This window comes from Henckelia pumila, chromosome 2 (assembly GCF_033568475.1).
Source record: "Henckelia pumila isolate YLH828 chromosome 2, ASM3356847v2, whole genome shotgun sequence".
NCBI lineage: Eukaryota > Viridiplantae > Streptophyta > Magnoliopsida > Lamiales > Gesneriaceae > Henckelia > Henckelia pumila.
This window is the reverse complement of record NC_133121.1, coordinates 123,258,931-123,275,751: the sequence shown is the minus strand read 5'-3', so window position 1 is coordinate 123,275,751 and position 16,821 is coordinate 123,258,931. Positions and strand designations below refer to the sequence as shown.

Here is a 16,821-nt window from a genome sequence, read left to right as displayed (position 1 = left end):
CATTTATGATCCGACTTGAACTCTCAACCCTCAATCCTCAACCCTAATTCGATATTTTTCGGGTCTCTCACGTCAAATTTATGGATTGAGTTCATTTTTGGCAACCGAATAATCCATAGCCAAAAATTGATGATATTACCGGTTATTACAGAGGCAAAAGATAATTGTTCAAAGAGTAGCCATCCATGAATTTCTAAAGAACATATAGATATCTTAGCTCCAAAGTCAAGTCAAACTGTAGTATACCTCCTTTATACATCAACATACAATCAAATGAACAAAGCAGTCATTCTGTAATGGACAGATACAACCAAATAAATATTGCCTACATATGACAGAGCATTGCGGGAGACATTGGCCTAAACACAGCTCTAAACCAAGCCACAAAAACAGTAAAAGACGATAGACTCCAATCTCGGCATTTGTGCCTTTATGCGGAGGCAGGGGCAGTTGAAGCAGTTGTAGAGGTCGTCGATGCTGGGACTGATAATCGTTGGACTTGATTGGGTTGCTGGTTTGGTGAAGGTTGTTGGAGTTGCCACATCTGGTGCTTTACAGGGGCCTGCTGTCCGATACCGTTAGATGTTCTTCCATCTTCTCTAAGCTCCATCTTTGCAAGCTTTAGTCGTTGAACTTCGGCAGTTAATGCTTCATGTAAAGCTGCGATATAAAAAGTTTAGCACGATAATTCTCTTATCCTACTACAGCCGAAAAACAAATATCGTCAAAAATAACAATGTAACTAATACTCTATACAGAAAATTATTCTGAACAAAAATCCAACTTTTTGTTACTGAAGTTAAATATACAAAAGCAGCAAGCATAGAGGTTTGATTTCTAGAAATTTTTTGCACAATTCAATACTCGGTGGTTGTAAGTTGTAACCATGTTAAATAATTACAAGCAGCAGATTCCATATAATGCACCACCACCCTTGAGCACAGTAGTTGTTCACATTCCGAATGCAGTTCATGATACCTTTACAAATGTATGTATGTAACCATGGTAAAATTCAAGCTGACATGATCAAAATTTCGGCGTCTACAAATAAAACAGATGAATGGAAAAGGCGTGTTGGATTCTACACGTTTGCATATAAAAAATTGCAAATTACTAATGCGGCAGCTTTGCTAGACAGGATCCAGAAACATGAATAAATTGTGATCAGTGAGTATTTAAAAGTAGAGGGAAAATGCAAGAAGAAATAAATCGGTATTCTGTCAAAAAACTGTAGATAGTAACTACTGTTAGCGTCAAAATATCACAACTAAAGTCATATTACTTTGGGAAATTCCTTCAAGAAGTTTTTTTAAATGTAAAGACCCTGACAAAATACTGTGCCAATGTCGGGCACTACAATTTCTCGGGTATACAGGGATATGTTTCTCATCTTCTTTATATGGTGTGAGCGCATACTATCTGGGTGAGAATCAGTGCATTACCGAACGGGAGCCAAAAATTTAATACAAATTTATATTAATGGATGAAATATGAATACCATCTCTGAGTTGTGCCTGTTGCTCCATGGCTTTAAGACGAAACTTCAATTCGTTGTTCTGATTGGTTAGCTCGCCATAGTCTTTCTGCAGATGAAACATGACTTGTGTTACCGTATTATTTGTGTTCATTGCAAAAACTGCAGGATAACTGGCCAATCACTGACTACACACCTGCAAAATAGTAAATTGAGCTGACAGTGTGGTGGCTTCTGATTGCAGAGTTTGCACCTTGTGTTCCAATTCAGATATGTAGCGCAGCTTCCGCTCCTTGGAACGAGCAGCTGACTGTCGATTAGCCAATATCCTGAAAAAAAAAACTACTTAAAAAATCTTGACATCGGCAGCTGTCGAGTAAAATTGTTTAAACCAAACCTCTTTGCCCGTTTAGGATCTGATATTGCAATTTCTGAAAGCCTCTCGTCCGCCACAATCTTTTTCAGCTCAACTTCATTAAATTCACCATGTCCAAACTCAATGTTTAGCTTAACTGAGTTATCGCACGCTGAATTGCTTGGTGAGAGCTGATCCACCCGATTGAACAAGGAAGACTGTAACTTTGGTGATTCATCACCGAACTGAAAATTCCCAATGGCACTATCCATTGAAAGACTTCTGTAATGACGAGCTGGTGGTGCAATATCTCCAGCAGCACTCCTTTTGACCCCCTCCCTCAAATTTGTTTCATGCTTTGAGACAATTTCTAACTCAGTATTGCTGTCACCACCACTTAACTTTGTCCCACTTACGATGCATTCCTTATCTTTGTACTCGACACCAGAGTCATTCATAGCATTCACATGATCCAAATTAATCAAAGAATTAAACAAGTCGTCCACAACCTCCCCCTCCGATCTTCTGTCACCTATTCCATCTGTACTGATCTTTCCATGACCTAGGATATCCATATCTTGTCTCTTCAGCACAAAGGGCTTGTCATTTCCCAAATTCTCTCTCATACTTGCAGTTCGTCCAAGCATCCCTTGGCCACTTATTGGAAGCAATTGAGGAGAAGACTGAATCATAGCTGAGAATTCCAAAGGAACATCACTACTTGAACGGCGATGCCCTCTACGAGGGGGGAGGCTATCAGTGCCTCGAAACAAATTTTCCCTCCGAAAGGACGGGGCTATTGGAGGACATCTAGAAGTAACGTCCATCTCCTCCATGGACACATCTTTGTTTGAGTTCGATGACGCCAATGAAGACTCGCTAGGAGGGAAGGGACTCAAAGGAGGCAACGAATTGTTCGCAAAAAATGAGGGTTGAGATAGAGACCTCGAATGAGAACCCCCTACTACATTGAAAGCTTGATTCACGGATTGCTTCAAATTGGATTGAGCCATGAAAATCGACCAAACTCCAAGGATTCACACAATCAAACCTTGGACCCTTTATATCAAAGGCTCGAACTTTATGCCAACAAACAGATCGACGACTCAAAAACGTAAACAGCACAACTTTCCCTAGTTAAGTCAGCTCAAGAAAACCATACAACACAACAAACGACCATCAAAATCGCAATCACCGGATTCCTTTTAACCAAGAACCCCAAATGCGAACTTCGCGGTGACCCCAATTCAAATCTTCAGACACCAAATTCAGTTCATTCCTACTCGAACATCACCAAACAAAAAAAACCCTAAATACGAAACAACACGATGACATGCCAGCATTAGAACAAAAAATGACATAAAATAAAACACGCATTGACAAAATGGTCGCACCTGTTAACCACACGAGCAGCAACACCCTTTTCAGCTAGCTCCTTCAATCACGAAAACCCTGAAATTGAAATATATATTTATTAGGAAAAAAATGGACTTTTGAGCGAATTTCCCGCTGAGAATGGCGGTGATATCGTTGAAAACTACTGCAAACGGGATTGTGCGGAAGAAGACAAAAACTTTGGATTGCATAAAAAATGACGGAATATATATAATTGTTAAATAGACAGAGTGTGGAAGAATGGAATGTGAAATGTTTTTTCCTTTATCGCTATCTCAGTCGAATGCAGGCTATGGATTCTTTTCTAAATACCCCAATCAATTCAATCCGGACCGCAATTGCATTTCATTTACATTTGTACATGCATTTGCATTTGGGGCAATGTCAACTCGATTTTTCCACATTTATTATGGGCCCACTTTATTACAAACAAATTCATAACATTTGCAGAAGATTTTATCTCATATATACTCCTTGTAATAGTTTTTTTATATATATTTATATATATATATAAAGATTTGATATTACCAGCATTCATGATATGCACTTTTGTATGCACTTTTGTGTGTATTTTTATATATATATATAAAAATTATGTCCAATCAACCAATTGAGAATAAAATAATAAATAAAAAACACTCGTGATATTATCAGTTAAATTTATGATACCAATCTCGTGTTAAAAATATTATTTTTCATGATAAGTATGAATTAGACGGAGTAATCTCATAAATATAAAAAATACATAAAAAATACATATTCAATTAATAATACAAATTTGAATATAAAAATAACAATTAGGATATCGAATATTTCATCAATCTTTTAGTAGATTCGGGATGAGATTCAACATTTTGCTCAAATAATCGTGAAATCCATATTTTCAGATTTTTAGGACCAATTATCTCTATAAGATTATCTGTACAATTAATCATTTTTTTCCTTAAATCATTAAAAAAATTGACAAATAAAGAAAGAAAATTTTTACCCAGGGAATATTTTTTTCCATATTTTCTTAAAGCTTACACTGTAACGATAATATCAAACGGACAATAATTGAATTCTATGGTTTGACAAATTTTCAAAATTCAATGATTTAAATTTCTATCATCGAAATAAGTAGATATACTAAAATAAAATATATGGTACTTTCGTCAAACATGAACGTTAATGGGACGCCGATCAAATTGAATAACTCCGACAACCTTTAAATTTTAATTTATATTCTTTCTTATGCAACATTTTAATATATCTGTGATAAATGAAATCAAATTACACTTTGAATTATGTCATAACTTCAAAATGGCATCCATGTTATTATATTTTTTAATTTTTTTTAAAAGTTAGATTTGCAAGATGTTTGTGTAAATGAAAGCGAAAAAAATTGCAAACCTGCGGATGGATTTGAAGTTTGAATTAAAAAAATCAGAGTTTATTTAGATGCTTTTATTTATTTATTTATTTTTTTGCAAATCAGAAGAATTTAATTAGCTAATTTCGCAAGTTAAAATGTACAACTTTGTCGGGTAGACTAGAGTTATACTTGTAATGAAAATAAATATTTTTTGATCGGAACTGCCACACGTGTGCAAACGGTGCCGTAGCTGATTTTGGAGATAGCTGATGTTGCGTGGGAGAAATTTGAGATAAGGAACTGCCACACGTGTGCAAAATAATATCTGGAGTTTTTTTTTGTGTTAATAGTTAACTGGAATGGTACATCTATTTCGAAAAATAATTGTCAAGGTGCACTCACATATTTTGGAAATGGATGAATTTTCTCAACATTTTTCCTTTATATAACAAACACTGTCGAATTCATCGCTAATTCTGGACGATTAATTTGGACGTGTTTATGAAGCCATTCTGGAGGATGGAAAGACGGTGGCGGTCAAAGTGCTTAATCTTTTTGTTGAAGGTTCATTCAAGAGTTTTTTTTAGCACAATGCACTGCATTAAAAGGAGTAAGACATAGAAACCTTTGAGCATTTGTGAAAGCATCGACTTTCAGGGGAATGAATTTTAAGCCTTGATTATGAGCTCATGGCCGGTGCAGAATTGAGGGGCCTTAACTTACTCAGAAGGCTCGATATCATTATCGAGGTTGCTCATGCACTCGAATACCTGCATAATGGCACTGATCTTCCCATGATTCATGGCGAACTTACGGTAGTGTTTGGAAGAGTTTGTAGGTAGCACTTGATTTTGTGAAGGAAAAGCTGATAAGTTTTTAATAGAAGCACTCTCAAATACTACCTAAGTCGAGCAACATTCTTTTGTATCAAACTATTGCCGCCCATGTTGGCGATTTCGGAGGTTGCTTTTAACATGTTCCCAACACGCGAAAGCAGCTATCGTACATATTTTTCTCCGATGAAAAATGGTTATAAAATATTGAAATTATGGAATTGAAAATATAGTATTAATATATAATATTGAGTACCAAAATATATGTTGAAAGTGTTATTATTGTTCAAATTTTAGACTTCAAATCTTATATTTTGTACAGTCTCATTAAAACATAAAACAAAAACAAAAAACAAAGCTACATACATGACAACGAGAGTCGTTTAAGTACTCAATTCTCGAGCTGCATATTCATCTCTTATCTTACATATTTCACGAACAACCTCGGACATAGGCATTCTATGTGATGGTACTTCTCGTGAACATGCCACTCCAATGCTTAGCATAGACGCGACACACTCGTCCGTCTCATCGTTCATCTGAAATTCATCGTGATTAATGAGGGGATCAACAATTTCTGCAGCGTGATATGGCAATGCACTGCTAACAAAATTGTGGATATTTAGGTTATCCTTGAATTCTTCATCTGTTGGTCTTCTTCCCGTCAGGATTTCCAATACAAGAATCCCAAAACTGTAGACGTCACCTTTTATTGACATTGGTGTACTTGTACCGTATTCTGGATAATAATTCGAAATAATATGATTACTTATATATTTTCTTTCATTTGGCATAATCAAATTGTATAAATACCTGGAGGAACAAAGCCTAAGGTGCCTCTGATGCCATTTGTGCTGCAGCTGCTTTCGGGTGTTGGGAACATGTTTGAAACAACCTTAGACAGTCCGAAATCGCCAACATGTGCGGTCATATCTTGATCCAAAAGAATGTTGCTCGACTTAAGATCGCCATGGATTATGGGCAGATCAGTGCCATTGTGCAGGTATTCGAGTGCATGAGCAATGTCGATGATGATATCGAGCCTTTCGAGCAAGTCCAGGCTCCTGAATTCTTCATTGTGTTCTTCTTCTTGCTCTGTGTTGCAATACAACAACTTTTCCAGACTCCCACCGGCCATGAACTCATAAATCAAGGCTTTAAATTCATTCCCCTGAAAGTCGATGCTTTCACAAATGCTCAATAGTTTCAAAAGGTTTCTATGTCTTATCCCTTTTAATGCATTGCATTCTGCTAAAAAACTCTTGAATGAACCTTCAACAAAAAGATTAAGCACTTTGACCGCCACCATCTTTCCATCCTCCAGAATGGCTTTATAAACACGTCCAAATCTTCCAGCTCCAACCAAATTACATTCCGAGAATTCACCGGTGGCTTTGAAGAGATCTCGATACGATAGCCTCATGATTTGAGCACCATCAAATAACATCAGAGAAGATTGGTTTGCTTTGACAATTTTTTTCCTATAAATATGTATGTAAAGGCTTACGCAAAGTGTGATGCATAAGCCTCCAGCAATGAACGATGGGATCAAGATTTTTAGCAAATTTGGCGAGTGTTTCGTGGAGGAATTTGATGAAGGGCAGAGGGGAAGTTTCAACTCAAGGATTCCTCCACAGAGTCCTGTATTTCCTTCTAGGGAAATTTTGGTCTTGTTTCTAAATACTCCTTGTAATGGAACCTCACCACTGAGCCTATTGAATGATAGGTTCAAGCTTTCTATATTTAGATTACTCAGAAAATTTGGGATTCTACCAGATAAATTATTTCTTGAAAGATCCAAATCTTGCAAACCCTTCAAATCACCAAGTGTTGGAGGTATCTCACCTTCAAGCAAATTACCTTCAAGGTGAAGGCTTCCCAGGCTAGTGCAACCGCCAAGAGTTTCTGGAATTAGACCTGACAATCTGTTATTTGACAAGTGCAAGTTTGCAAGGTTTTTAAAAGAGCCCACTTCAGTTGGGATAGAACCTGTGAAGTCATTGCCAGATAGAATAAAGAAAATAGAAAGGGAGGAAAGATTCATGATCTGTGGAGGTATGGAGCCACCAAGATTGTTATTTGCAAGATTTAAGGATAGCAATCTGGTGCAATTACCCAAACTCCTTGGTATGCTTCCGGACAAGTTGTTTCCTTCCAAGCGCAAGTGATTTAACAATGTCAAGTTTCCCCATGAATACGGTATCGAACTCGTGAATCTGTTTCCTTCTAAGTAAAGCGCTTGAAGATTTGAAACCCCCCCGATGCTAAAAGGAATGGCACCCTCAAGATTGTTGTCATTTAGTAAAAGTCGAAAAAGACCGAAAAGATTTCCAATACCTGGAGGAAGTTTTCCATGTACTTGAGTTCCAGAAATCTCTAGTTCCTCAATTTGACTAGAAAGATTAGCCATAGAATCCGGCAAGGAACCATGTAACATGTTATCTCCAACTCCAAAATATCTGAGTTTTGTGCAATTTGTGAATGATGAAACGAAACTTATATCATCTTGAATAAGATTATCTGAAGCAATTAGGACTCGAAGATTTGAAAGCCTTCCAAGCTCTTTTGGCATATGCCCCTTGAAGCTATTGGAGTAAAAGGATACATGTTCAAGGAAAGTTGCATTTGAGAGTGAAACAGGAACTACTCCACTAAACTGATTGTTTCCCAAGTAAAGCTCCCTCAAATTAGGAAGTGTGATGCCTATGTTAAAAGGCATAGTCCCTTGAAGTTGATTGCCACTCACACCAAAAACAAGTAGGGTGGATATATTGAAAAGACCAGAAGGAATTCCACCATATAAACTATTATCAGCTAAAATCAAATATTTTAGGCTCCGGAGTTGAACAAGTGACTCGGGAATTTCTCCACTCAAGCCACCACACCACATCAAAGAGAGTTTTTCCAGAGACGTTAGATTGCCAAGAAAAGGTGGAATAGTCCCAGAAAGATTGTTCTTTGATAACCCGAGTTGCTCGAGTTTGCGCAGAAAGCCGAGCTCAGCTGGAATACTTCCCCTGAGTCTATTGTCGATCAAGTTGAGATAAACAAGATTAGAACACCGGGATAGATTTCTCGGTATTTCCCCACCAAAGGAATTATTACTGCATTCAACAAACTCCAGGCGCCTCAAGAGACCAATCTGTTGGGGAATTTGACCATGGAAGCTATTGTTTTGGAGATTGATTTTCTTGAGAAACGAGAGATTGCCTACATGGGGAGAAAGAGATCCCAACAAACCTCGAGACATGAGGTTTATTTCCACAACTCTATCGCGGTGCTCGGAACCGCAAATAACGCCACTCCAACGGCAGTAATCTCGCGTGTCATTCCACGAGTTCAGAGCACCTAGTGGATCAAAAACCGCAGCTTTCAAGGCTAGCAGTGCATGTAAATCAGTTTCATTGCTTGAACATGCAAATGGAGTTGTTTTTGTGGAATAAAACAACCCCAATATTGAGCAAACTATAATGCTAGCAGCAAGAGACTTCGCCATTTATAGTGGCCGGGGCGATATCTATGAATTCTTCTGTATTGCTCTATGATCAAATGCACTCTGGTACGTACATATATATAGACTCCCATGATAAAATTATAAATTAACTCCAATTATTTGAATATTCTTGTAATCAATTATATATATATATATATATATATATATATATATATATTTATTTTTATTTTTTTGAAACAGTAATCAATTATATTTAAAAATATGTAACTCGGAACAAGCTTAAATAAATTTTCAGTGTACGTGAGTGAACTTGAAGTCGAAATGTAGGATGAAAAGTAATATTTTGATATCGATCAGATTCAAATATAAAATGAAAAATAATATTTTGAATAAAAAAAATTTTCATGATTTTGATTGAGTAAGAAATTGGTCTCACAAGATAAACATCTCGAAGAGTTTTTGTGTTCCATTAATAGAGAAGGAGTTGAAAAGCTAGGGATTTTTTAAAAAAACACTGATGGTAACTTAATTAAGAACTTTTCAAAGCACTAAAAACCTTATCCAATTAATATAAAATGAGTTATTTGCATCAAATATCCTTGTGAAATATTGAAAATACACGTTTTTCCGTGTGAAATTTTAATAGGCATCTTCAACCCTGACTTTTTAAAAAATTAGCACACTCGCCCCTTCAGATGAGTGATTGTTGCGCACGCGCCCCTCATGCGACTAGGGCGAGTGTACTAATTTTTTAAAAAGTCAGGATTGAAGATGCCTATTAAAATTTCACAGGGGAGAAGTGTGCATTTTCAATATTTCACAGAGATGTTTGGTACAAATAACTCAATATAAAATTATATGCACTTTCAAATTTTATTATTTTTATTTTTTTTAAAAAAAAACGTTTTTCCTGTTCTAGCTTTTAAACCCAAACACAAGTCTTAGGAAAATCATAGTGGCTTCTATGGGGGTTTAAACAATGACGTTAGTGGAAGAACCAATCGTGTCGACCATGACTTAGACTTGTAGTTTGCATAATACAATTTTTACGTTATCACACAGAAAATTTAAATTTTATGCATCAAATATCAAAGTTTAAATGAATGAAAAACTGAGAAATACTTCTTAAAAAAAATTTAAAACACTATCTTAATGCGATGACAATGGGGTCAAATTTTAAGATGATACGTTAATGTAATTCAACTCTTTCAACATCTCCAACGATTAGGTGTGAGAGATGAACATGATATAAAACACTCGGTTCAAGCTTAATATTCCGCCTTCATTTTGAACCAATTTTAAGTCCAATGACTTTTTTATTTTTTATTAGTTTTTTATTTTAAAAAAAATAAACATTAATTGTAAAAAAAAAAATCATATCGAACTGGTTTAGGTAGTGTTTGAGAAAGTTTCTAGAAAGTACTTCTCAACTTTTCCTTTACAAAATTTCACAAAATCTTAAAATTTTATGAAGAAAAAGTTGAGAAGTGCTTCCTAGAAGCTCTCCCAAACACTATCTTAGTCCACTTTAGTTTTTAGTTTATACATTAACGTAGTTGGAAAATCAAAGTTGCTTGTATGGGGGGTTGTGATCATTCACTTTCGTGGAAATTCTTTTTCATTGATCATGCATGACTTTAGGCTTTGATCTTCTCCTTTCTTTTTTCCGCTTTTTATTATAGGATGGCCATGGGAGTTTTCATTATATGTGATCGTTGTGTTTGGAATGAAGGATTTGCATGGGATTTGGAATTAGAAATACAATTTTAGTGTTTCGTCAAATGAAATTTCAAAATAGATTGAAATTTGATGATATTTTACTTAAAATCTTATGAAATTGATCGGATTTCGTGGGATTTCATAGGATTTGAGTTTTAAAAATAAATTTTTTTTAAAAAAAAATTATATTTATATAACTGAGTTTTTTTCAAGTGTCCACCTACTATACCCACCACCATACCCACCAATGATGTGGTACTATTCTATTGGATGTGATAAATATGTGATAAACTGTAGGTCCAATAGAATAGTGCCACATCATTGGTGGGCATGGTGGTGGGCATGATAGGTGAGCACTTGAAAAAAACTCTATATATATATAATAATTTGAAATCCACAATGATTAAGAAATTGTTGATAGAGAAAATCGAAATTTTGATCATTCGTCATATCCTCGTTTGGACATTCATACACAGTTATAAAATATAATTAGTAAAATTTATTGTTTTATCTTGGAAAAAATAATATATGAAAAGGGGGTCCATAAACTCGTCAAAAAAATAAAATGATGGTCCATAAAACAAAGCCCAAACATAGAACTCATCCAAGTCCATTTAATTTATTTGGATGAAACGGGCCTTCGGGAAATGATACTTAAAACATACGATTTATGTAGTGTGGCCCAACTCTTCTAGTCTCTCTCGCGCAAATAAGGATATCTCTGGGGATCCAATCTCTGCGCAAAATGTCGTCAACCTTTAGCGGAGATGAAACGGCGCCGTTTTTCGGCTTCCTCGGCGCCGCCGCCGCCCTCGTCTTCTCCTGTAAGCTTTCCATGATCCTCCACTCCATCCAGATCTGAGGCTAATATCACCCAACTTTAATAATTTCTTCTTTTTTAATTGTTAGGTATGGGAGCTGCGTATGGTACGGCGAAGAGCGGCGTAGGCGTGGCGTCGATGGGTGTCATGCGGCCGGAGCTGGTGATGAAGTCTATCGTTCCGGTGGTTATGGCTGGTGTTTTGGGTATTTATGGATTGATTATTGCCGTGATCATTAGCACCGGAATTAACCCTAAGGCCAAGTCTTACTACTTGTTTGATGGATATGCACATCTTTCTTCTGGTCTCTCTTGTGGTCTTGCTGGGCTTGCTGCTGGTATGGCCATCGGAATCGTCGGAGATGCTGGTGTTAGGTGAACTTTTTTCCCAAATAAAAAAGTCTACTTTTTCTAATGTAATTATATGCTTCTCTGTTTTTGTGAATGACTGTAGATCTGTGCGATGCTCAGTTAATTAGAGTGGGACACTGAGACTAATTTTTTATGATGAACTTGGTGTAAATGTGACAGTGAATGAACGTGATTTTGTTATTGAAAATTTGACATTTGATAAGATCTTGGATGCAGAGTTGGGGTGTGGTCGTTGGCTTTGACAGACAATTGTTTAGTTATGACTTTTTACTGGTAATTGGTAAATTGATATATTGACTCTGATTTTGCTGCATCGAGCCTATCTGGAATCCATGGCATTGTAAATTGTTAACACTGACAAAAGATTGTGGATTTGTTTTTTATTTCCATCTGCTATTTGATCTATGTTTCATAGAATACTCCCTTCCACTCTTCCTTAAATTTGTTCATGTGTTTTTTGTATCTAATTATGAATTAGTTGTTTTTCATTATATATCTTTAGTACTTTCAAGGGACTTCCTCCAGTGTACCAAGTAAGGTACTAGATCATGAATTGGAAGTGAATTTATTTTTTGGTAAGGAGCAGCAATAGGATGTGCGAGTGATATAAAAATGAAGTGTGTGAAAGAAAATTAATCTGGATATTGACAATTTTGAGTGTGTTTTGGATCATTCCTGAATTTCACTTATTTTTCTTGAATCTTGAGGTGTTAGGCGATGTGAGCCGGTGCATCTTTGCTCCGTAATCATTTGATCTCATAGTTCAGTATCTGTCATGAAGAGAGATTCTATCCATTTGATTTATCCTTCATCTACTTTTCATCACATAACTTTCTATATTATTGGTTTCATTCTTTTGGATTGCCTGTTTAACTATTCATAGAATGCGGTAATAATCATTCTCACCCTATTATATGTGACAGAGCCAATGCCCAACAACCAAAGCTATTTGTTGGAATGATTCTGATACTCATTTTTGCTGAAGCCTTGGCTCTTTATGGTCTCATCGTGGGTATCATCCTCTCTTCCCGCGCTGGTCAGTCGAGAGCAGAATAAAGGACTTCTGTCTCCTCAATTCTTGTACCAAGTATGAATCATAAATCTATTTGCCCTCCAATCGTAGTTTACGTGTGGATGTTTTCATGACTCAATCTGTTGTGCTATGCTTGGGAGTTGGAGAATTTCTTGGCCAGAAGAATCTAGATCGGTTGATATGTGTGGATAAATTTTAGGTGAGACATGAGAACCTTTGTATTTTATGGTATATTTACTTGGAACAACCAGATTTGGTTTGTGTAAAGCCATTGCCCGTGATATTGTTTTCGATTTCATACCACAAAACTCATGTTACTCTTTGGTGTTACGCATTCCTACGGAAGTATCGGCAATCCGTGTTGATCATCTTTTTGTAAATTTGTCTATGTTATAATATATATGGCTCAGTCACTCTGTTCTCGGTTGTAGTTTCTACATATTATATGAATTTCCAGTTTACAAATAATTCATTTCTTCCTGGTTAAAGCTAGACAGGTAATTTTTAACTTTTGTAATACTGGATCGTAGTATTTTTGACCTTGACTTAACCTCACCCCATCACATTTTTATATAAAAGTCATGCAGTAATTTCAAATGCTGTTTAGTTAGCGACCCCTTGGCATTCAAACACATTGTCAAATACCAATTGGAAGGCAATCTTCGATGAAAATTTATATTTTGATTTGAATAAATCCATCAAATTGGGTTTGAGCCCATCGAGCATATGTAAAAATAAATAAAAAAGAATGTATACATTACAACGATAAAATACAATGACATTTGAGTTCCTCCAACAATGGAAGATTGCGATGTGATGCTTTCTTTCTTCCACGACAGAAAGGGTTGTCATTCTATAGATTCTTTCAGGTTGTTACAAGGCATGGTCTACCATCAATATAAGGACTAAGACTGTTATTAATCTATGGATAAATATTTATCTTACCTCAATTTATTTGATTGAACTTAAATTACTATATTATCTTAAATAACAATTTTATTCAAATTTATTAATTTTTTAAAAGAACAAAATGATAATTTATCATCTTATTTAAAATTTAATAAATCAAAATCAAGTAGAGGTTTGAAACAGCTAAACGAAGACCCAATGGCAAAAAAAAAAGTGTGTTGTTCACATCAGATGAATCGACGAGGGACCAGTGAAAGCTGCGACTTTTTGAGCATTCTGGGCTTCCGATTTGTAGAGGCCTTTCATTTCTTTTTTCCTCTGCCTTGCCTCACGTCGTTCCAATTTCACAGCAATCTGCAAAAGAACTTATCAACCAAACCAAGAAATTGAGAAAACATGTGAAGCCATCGAGATTAAATAACAAAGTCAAGCAATTGAAAATGCAAGGATATTTATCAATTATAATGTTGACTTCACAATTGTATACTACCTTCCTTTCTTTCTTTTCCTCCTTTGACTCTTGACCGTGCGGTTTCCTCTTCTGAAGTGCAGCTCTATTAGAATTAGCATCTTTCTCATCATTTGATTTCTGTTCAACATGTTTTCTACCGTGAGGTAAATAATCTACAGGAATCTTTTCTTTTCCTTTCAGAGCAATCACTTGTGTGTTCGAAGCGCCAAATATGGTTTCATCTAGCCTCTTCTTCCTCCTCGCCTCTGGCGCTCCAATTTTACCAGGATGATTGTCAAGAGTTGAATAAGTAGAAAGGATACTTTCACAATCCCACACTTCTGACTCATCGCTACTTTCAACAAATATTTCCTCCCTTTTATTTTCATTTTCCCCTTCATATTCAACAGCATATTCCTTGCACCGGCGAATCACATCTGCAGTTGATTCGGGTGACTCAACATCATCTATTCCCTTGGCACCATGCAAGAGGTCAGAAGGATGGTCCTTGAAAGCAAAATTGAGTTTTTCCACGAGGGATTCCTGAAACTCTTCTTCCTCGTCCGAGTAGTCACCGTGTTCTTCGTTGTCAGAGGCATATTCCTCAAGTTCAAGCTGTTTGAAATACCATCAGCATTATGATAAATTTTAAAAGTAAGACGGCAGAAGTTTTCTATCACAATACATGCCACAACCAAAAATCTGTATACTATGTAGCTCCTATCCGCAAAGGAGCCAACTTCAGTTGCTTTGTAGAATCTACAAAACTACACATATGGAGTACAGTTCTGTTGTGCAGAACGCGGCGATATGTGGTGCAAGGCATGACACAACCTCGAGTGGAAAGGCATGCCTTGACATGATGAGTGTCTTAGCAACTTAAATGCATTAAAATAGCCACTTTGGTAAATATTTTTGTAATATTGTTCTATAGTTAATAAAGCATATACCAATCAAAAGATAGCCAAAACTAAAATCCATTCAAACTCTTAAGAGGGGGACAACAATGCTACCCCTTACCTCATCCACCAATCGTGCGCCTCACAGTGACTTGCATCTATAATAACTATGAATAAAATATAGTATAATGACTAGTTTTTTTGTCTCTTGGTTCAGAGCTCTCACTTGAAAAAAGTGAAATCCCAAGTTTCATTTTATTGAACCTCACAATAGCAACAAATGACACACGTACTTTAAGGAAATGAAAAACAACACTCACCAAGTCAAACTGCTCATCCAAAGGCCGTCGAATTCTTGGCTTCTCATCAACTACGCCCGAATTAGAATCCACATTTTCCGGCACACCTAAATTACCACTTTCCATGTGATCAGCCATTAGTCCCCCTGCAGGGTTTAACTGTGCATCAATATCGTCATCACCTGCTCCTTCTAAGAGATTTGCTATGACAACGAAATCCTCTTCCAGGTCCTCGACATCAGATCCAAACTTGGACGAGTCACTGTCATCAAGCATGGCTGCCACATCAGCATCTAAGACTTTCTGTAGTCTCACACCAATTGTCTTAGCGGCAACACCATAGATTGATTTCTCGACAGAAACATCATTTATCTTGTGAACCTCAACCCTAGAAGAATCATAGGCCTATCAAGTAATACAAGCAAATGAAGAAATAAATATAGTGTAAATGATGTAGCCAAGAAAAACAAAATCTTTTAATTTTTGAAGTCATAGAGAAACAATGATCAACTAATTGTCATTATGAAAGTTGTTTTTAACACCGAACAAATACCCCTTCACAAAAAAATCGCAATTCATAGAATCATAAAAAAAAAATATATGCACGAACTTAACAAAACACATTGTTAAAAACAAATAATGAAAGAATCCAACACTCTAATATCGATACTTTTAGTAAACTGTAAATAGAAATAGAAAAATATTTAGTCTATTTACCTTCACGTCTCGAGGGAGCTGCGTGGAGCTAGCCTTGGGATTATCGTAGTAAGTTGAACCGCCGCCCCTATTCTTGATCTCCCGCAAGTGAATCAAATAATCGTACCCATCATCCGGAAACCCCAGCTCCAGAATCTCCTTTCGCACATGATCAGGTAACGCCGCACTGTGCTCCTTGTGATTCCTAGATCCCCGAGAATCATAATTCCCATCCTCGCAATCGCCACCACAATCTTCCGTGGCATCTGCGAAAATCGAATTAGGATTCCTGAGAGATACTTCGTCCTTGGGCACTCCGTCTCCATCCAAAGTGTCGAGTGGGTAGCCATTATTGTCGACCCGCACGAAGACCCGGTCACCAGAGGTATCGGAAGTGTAATTCGGGTCAGATGTGTCTCTGGACAGGAGATGGAATGTCGCGGACTTCTTCTTGTCGATGAATTTCTTTTTCTTCCCCATCTATCACTCTGATATCTTAACTTTCTTGCGTTCGAAATCGAAGAACAGGGAACGAAAATCTTACAAAAATTAGGGTTTGGTGTATGAAGTGGGAACGCTTAAACCCTGGAGCTGAAGTTTCGAGGGTGATAAAATCCTCTCTCTAATTGGATCTGAGTCCAGTTAAATTTGTCCAGCCCAGCCCATTTAGCTAGGCCTATACTTTTAGCCATGTTCGGAGTTAGGGATTCGAGATCCATGGTATCTTCAAAAAAACCCAAAAAAAATCCATGGTAAAT

The 16,821-nt window shown here is 36.5% G+C and overlaps 4 protein-coding genes across 6 annotated transcripts; 1 reads left to right on the top strand and 3 right to left on the bottom strand.

Annotated features, from left to right (window-relative positions):
- Positions 1-186: 186 nt before the first annotated feature.
- LOC140881723 (bZIP transcription factor 29-like) lies at positions 187-3,554 on the bottom strand. 2 transcript variants are annotated; one of them, XM_073287254.1, is made up of 5 exons: positions 3,224-3,554; positions 1,872-3,138; positions 1,671-1,803; positions 1,499-1,583; positions 187-660 (listed from the first exon to the last, which is right to left on the bottom strand). In XM_073287254.1, the coding sequence occupies exons 2-5, from the start codon at positions 2,840-2,842 to the stop codon at positions 431-433; spliced, it is 1,419 nt and encodes a 472-aa protein (XP_073143355.1). In that variant the 5' UTR covers positions 2,843-3,138; positions 3,224-3,554; the 3' UTR covers positions 187-430. The 2 variants fall into 2 exon arrangements, with proteins under 2 accessions (XP_073143355.1, XP_073143356.1); XM_073287255.1 differs by having other exon boundaries at positions 1,872-3,108.
- Positions 3,555-5,724: 2,170 nt separating this feature from the next.
- Positions 5,725-8,907, bottom strand: LOC140878325 (uncharacterized). Its single transcript, XM_073281928.1, has 2 exons — positions 6,225-8,907; positions 5,725-6,150 (listed from the first exon to the last, which is right to left on the bottom strand). Exons 1-2 carry the CDS (start codon positions 8,905-8,907, stop codon positions 5,795-5,797), a joined length of 3,039 nt encoding a protein of 1,012 aa, XP_073138029.1. The 3' UTR covers positions 5,725-5,794.
- Positions 8,908-11,261: 2,354 nt separating this feature from the next.
- Positions 11,262-13,218, top strand: LOC140882101 (V-type proton ATPase 16 kDa proteolipid subunit). Its single transcript, XM_073287855.1, has 3 exons — positions 11,262-11,408; positions 11,494-11,779; positions 12,700-13,218. Exons 1-3 carry the CDS (start codon positions 11,330-11,332, stop codon positions 12,830-12,832), a joined length of 498 nt encoding a protein of 165 aa, XP_073143956.1. The 5' UTR covers positions 11,262-11,329; the 3' UTR covers positions 12,833-13,218.
- Positions 13,219-13,620: 402 nt separating this feature from the next.
- Positions 13,621-16,636, bottom strand: LOC140880768 (uncharacterized). Of its 2 annotated transcripts, none has more exons than XM_073285507.1 (4): positions 16,085-16,636; positions 15,389-15,772; positions 14,209-14,784; positions 13,621-14,072 (listed from the first exon to the last, which is right to left on the bottom strand). In XM_073285507.1, the coding sequence occupies exons 1-4, from the start codon at positions 16,541-16,543 to the stop codon at positions 13,941-13,943; spliced, it is 1,551 nt and encodes a 516-aa protein (XP_073141608.1). In that variant the 5' UTR covers positions 16,544-16,636; the 3' UTR covers positions 13,621-13,940. The 2 variants fall into 2 exon arrangements, with proteins under 2 accessions (XP_073141608.1, XP_073141609.1); XM_073285508.1 differs by having other exon boundaries at positions 13,909-14,083.
- Between the last annotated feature and the right edge of the window lie 185 nt (positions 16,637-16,821).

Coding starts and splice junctions, on each gene's coding strand:
- LOC140881723 (XM_073287254.1), bottom strand. CDS start 2,842: ATGGCTCAATCCAATTTGAAGCAATCCGTGAATCAAGCTTTCAATGTA. Junction 1,584..1,670: donor CTCAATTTACTATTTTGCAG/GTGTGTAGTCAG, acceptor TTTCATCTGCAG/AAAGACTATGGCGAGCTAAC. Junction 661..1,498: donor ACAGGCACAACTCAGAGATG/GTATTCATATTT, acceptor TTTATATCGCAG/CTTTACATGAAGCATTAACT.
- LOC140878325 (XM_073281928.1), bottom strand. CDS start 8,907: ATGGCGAAGTCTCTTGCTGCTAGCATTATAGTTTGCTCAATATTGGGG. Junction 6,151..6,224: donor CTTAGGCTTTGTTCCTCCAG/GTATTTATACAA, acceptor ATTATTATCCAG/AATACGGTACAAGTACACCA.
- LOC140882101 (XM_073287855.1), top strand. CDS start 11,330: ATGTCGTCAACCTTTAGCGGAGATGAAACGGCGCCGTTTTTCGGCTTC. Junction 11,409..11,493: donor CGCCGCCCTCGTCTTCTCCT/GTAAGCTTTCCA, acceptor TTTAATTGTTAG/GTATGGGAGCTGCGTATGGT. Junction 11,780..12,699: donor GTCGGAGATGCTGGTGTTAG/GTGAACTTTTTT, acceptor TATATGTGACAG/AGCCAATGCCCAACAACCAA.
- LOC140880768 (XM_073285507.1), bottom strand. CDS start 16,543: ATGGGGAAGAAAAAGAAATTCATCGACAAGAAGAAGTCCGCGACATTC. Junction 15,773..16,084: donor AGCTCCCTCGAGACGTGAAG/GTAAATAGACTA, acceptor ATTACTTGATAG/GCCTATGATTCTTCTAGGGT. Junction 14,785..15,388: donor TGGATGAGCAGTTTGACTTG/GTGAGTGTTGTT, acceptor TATTTCAAACAG/CTTGAACTTGAGGAATATGC.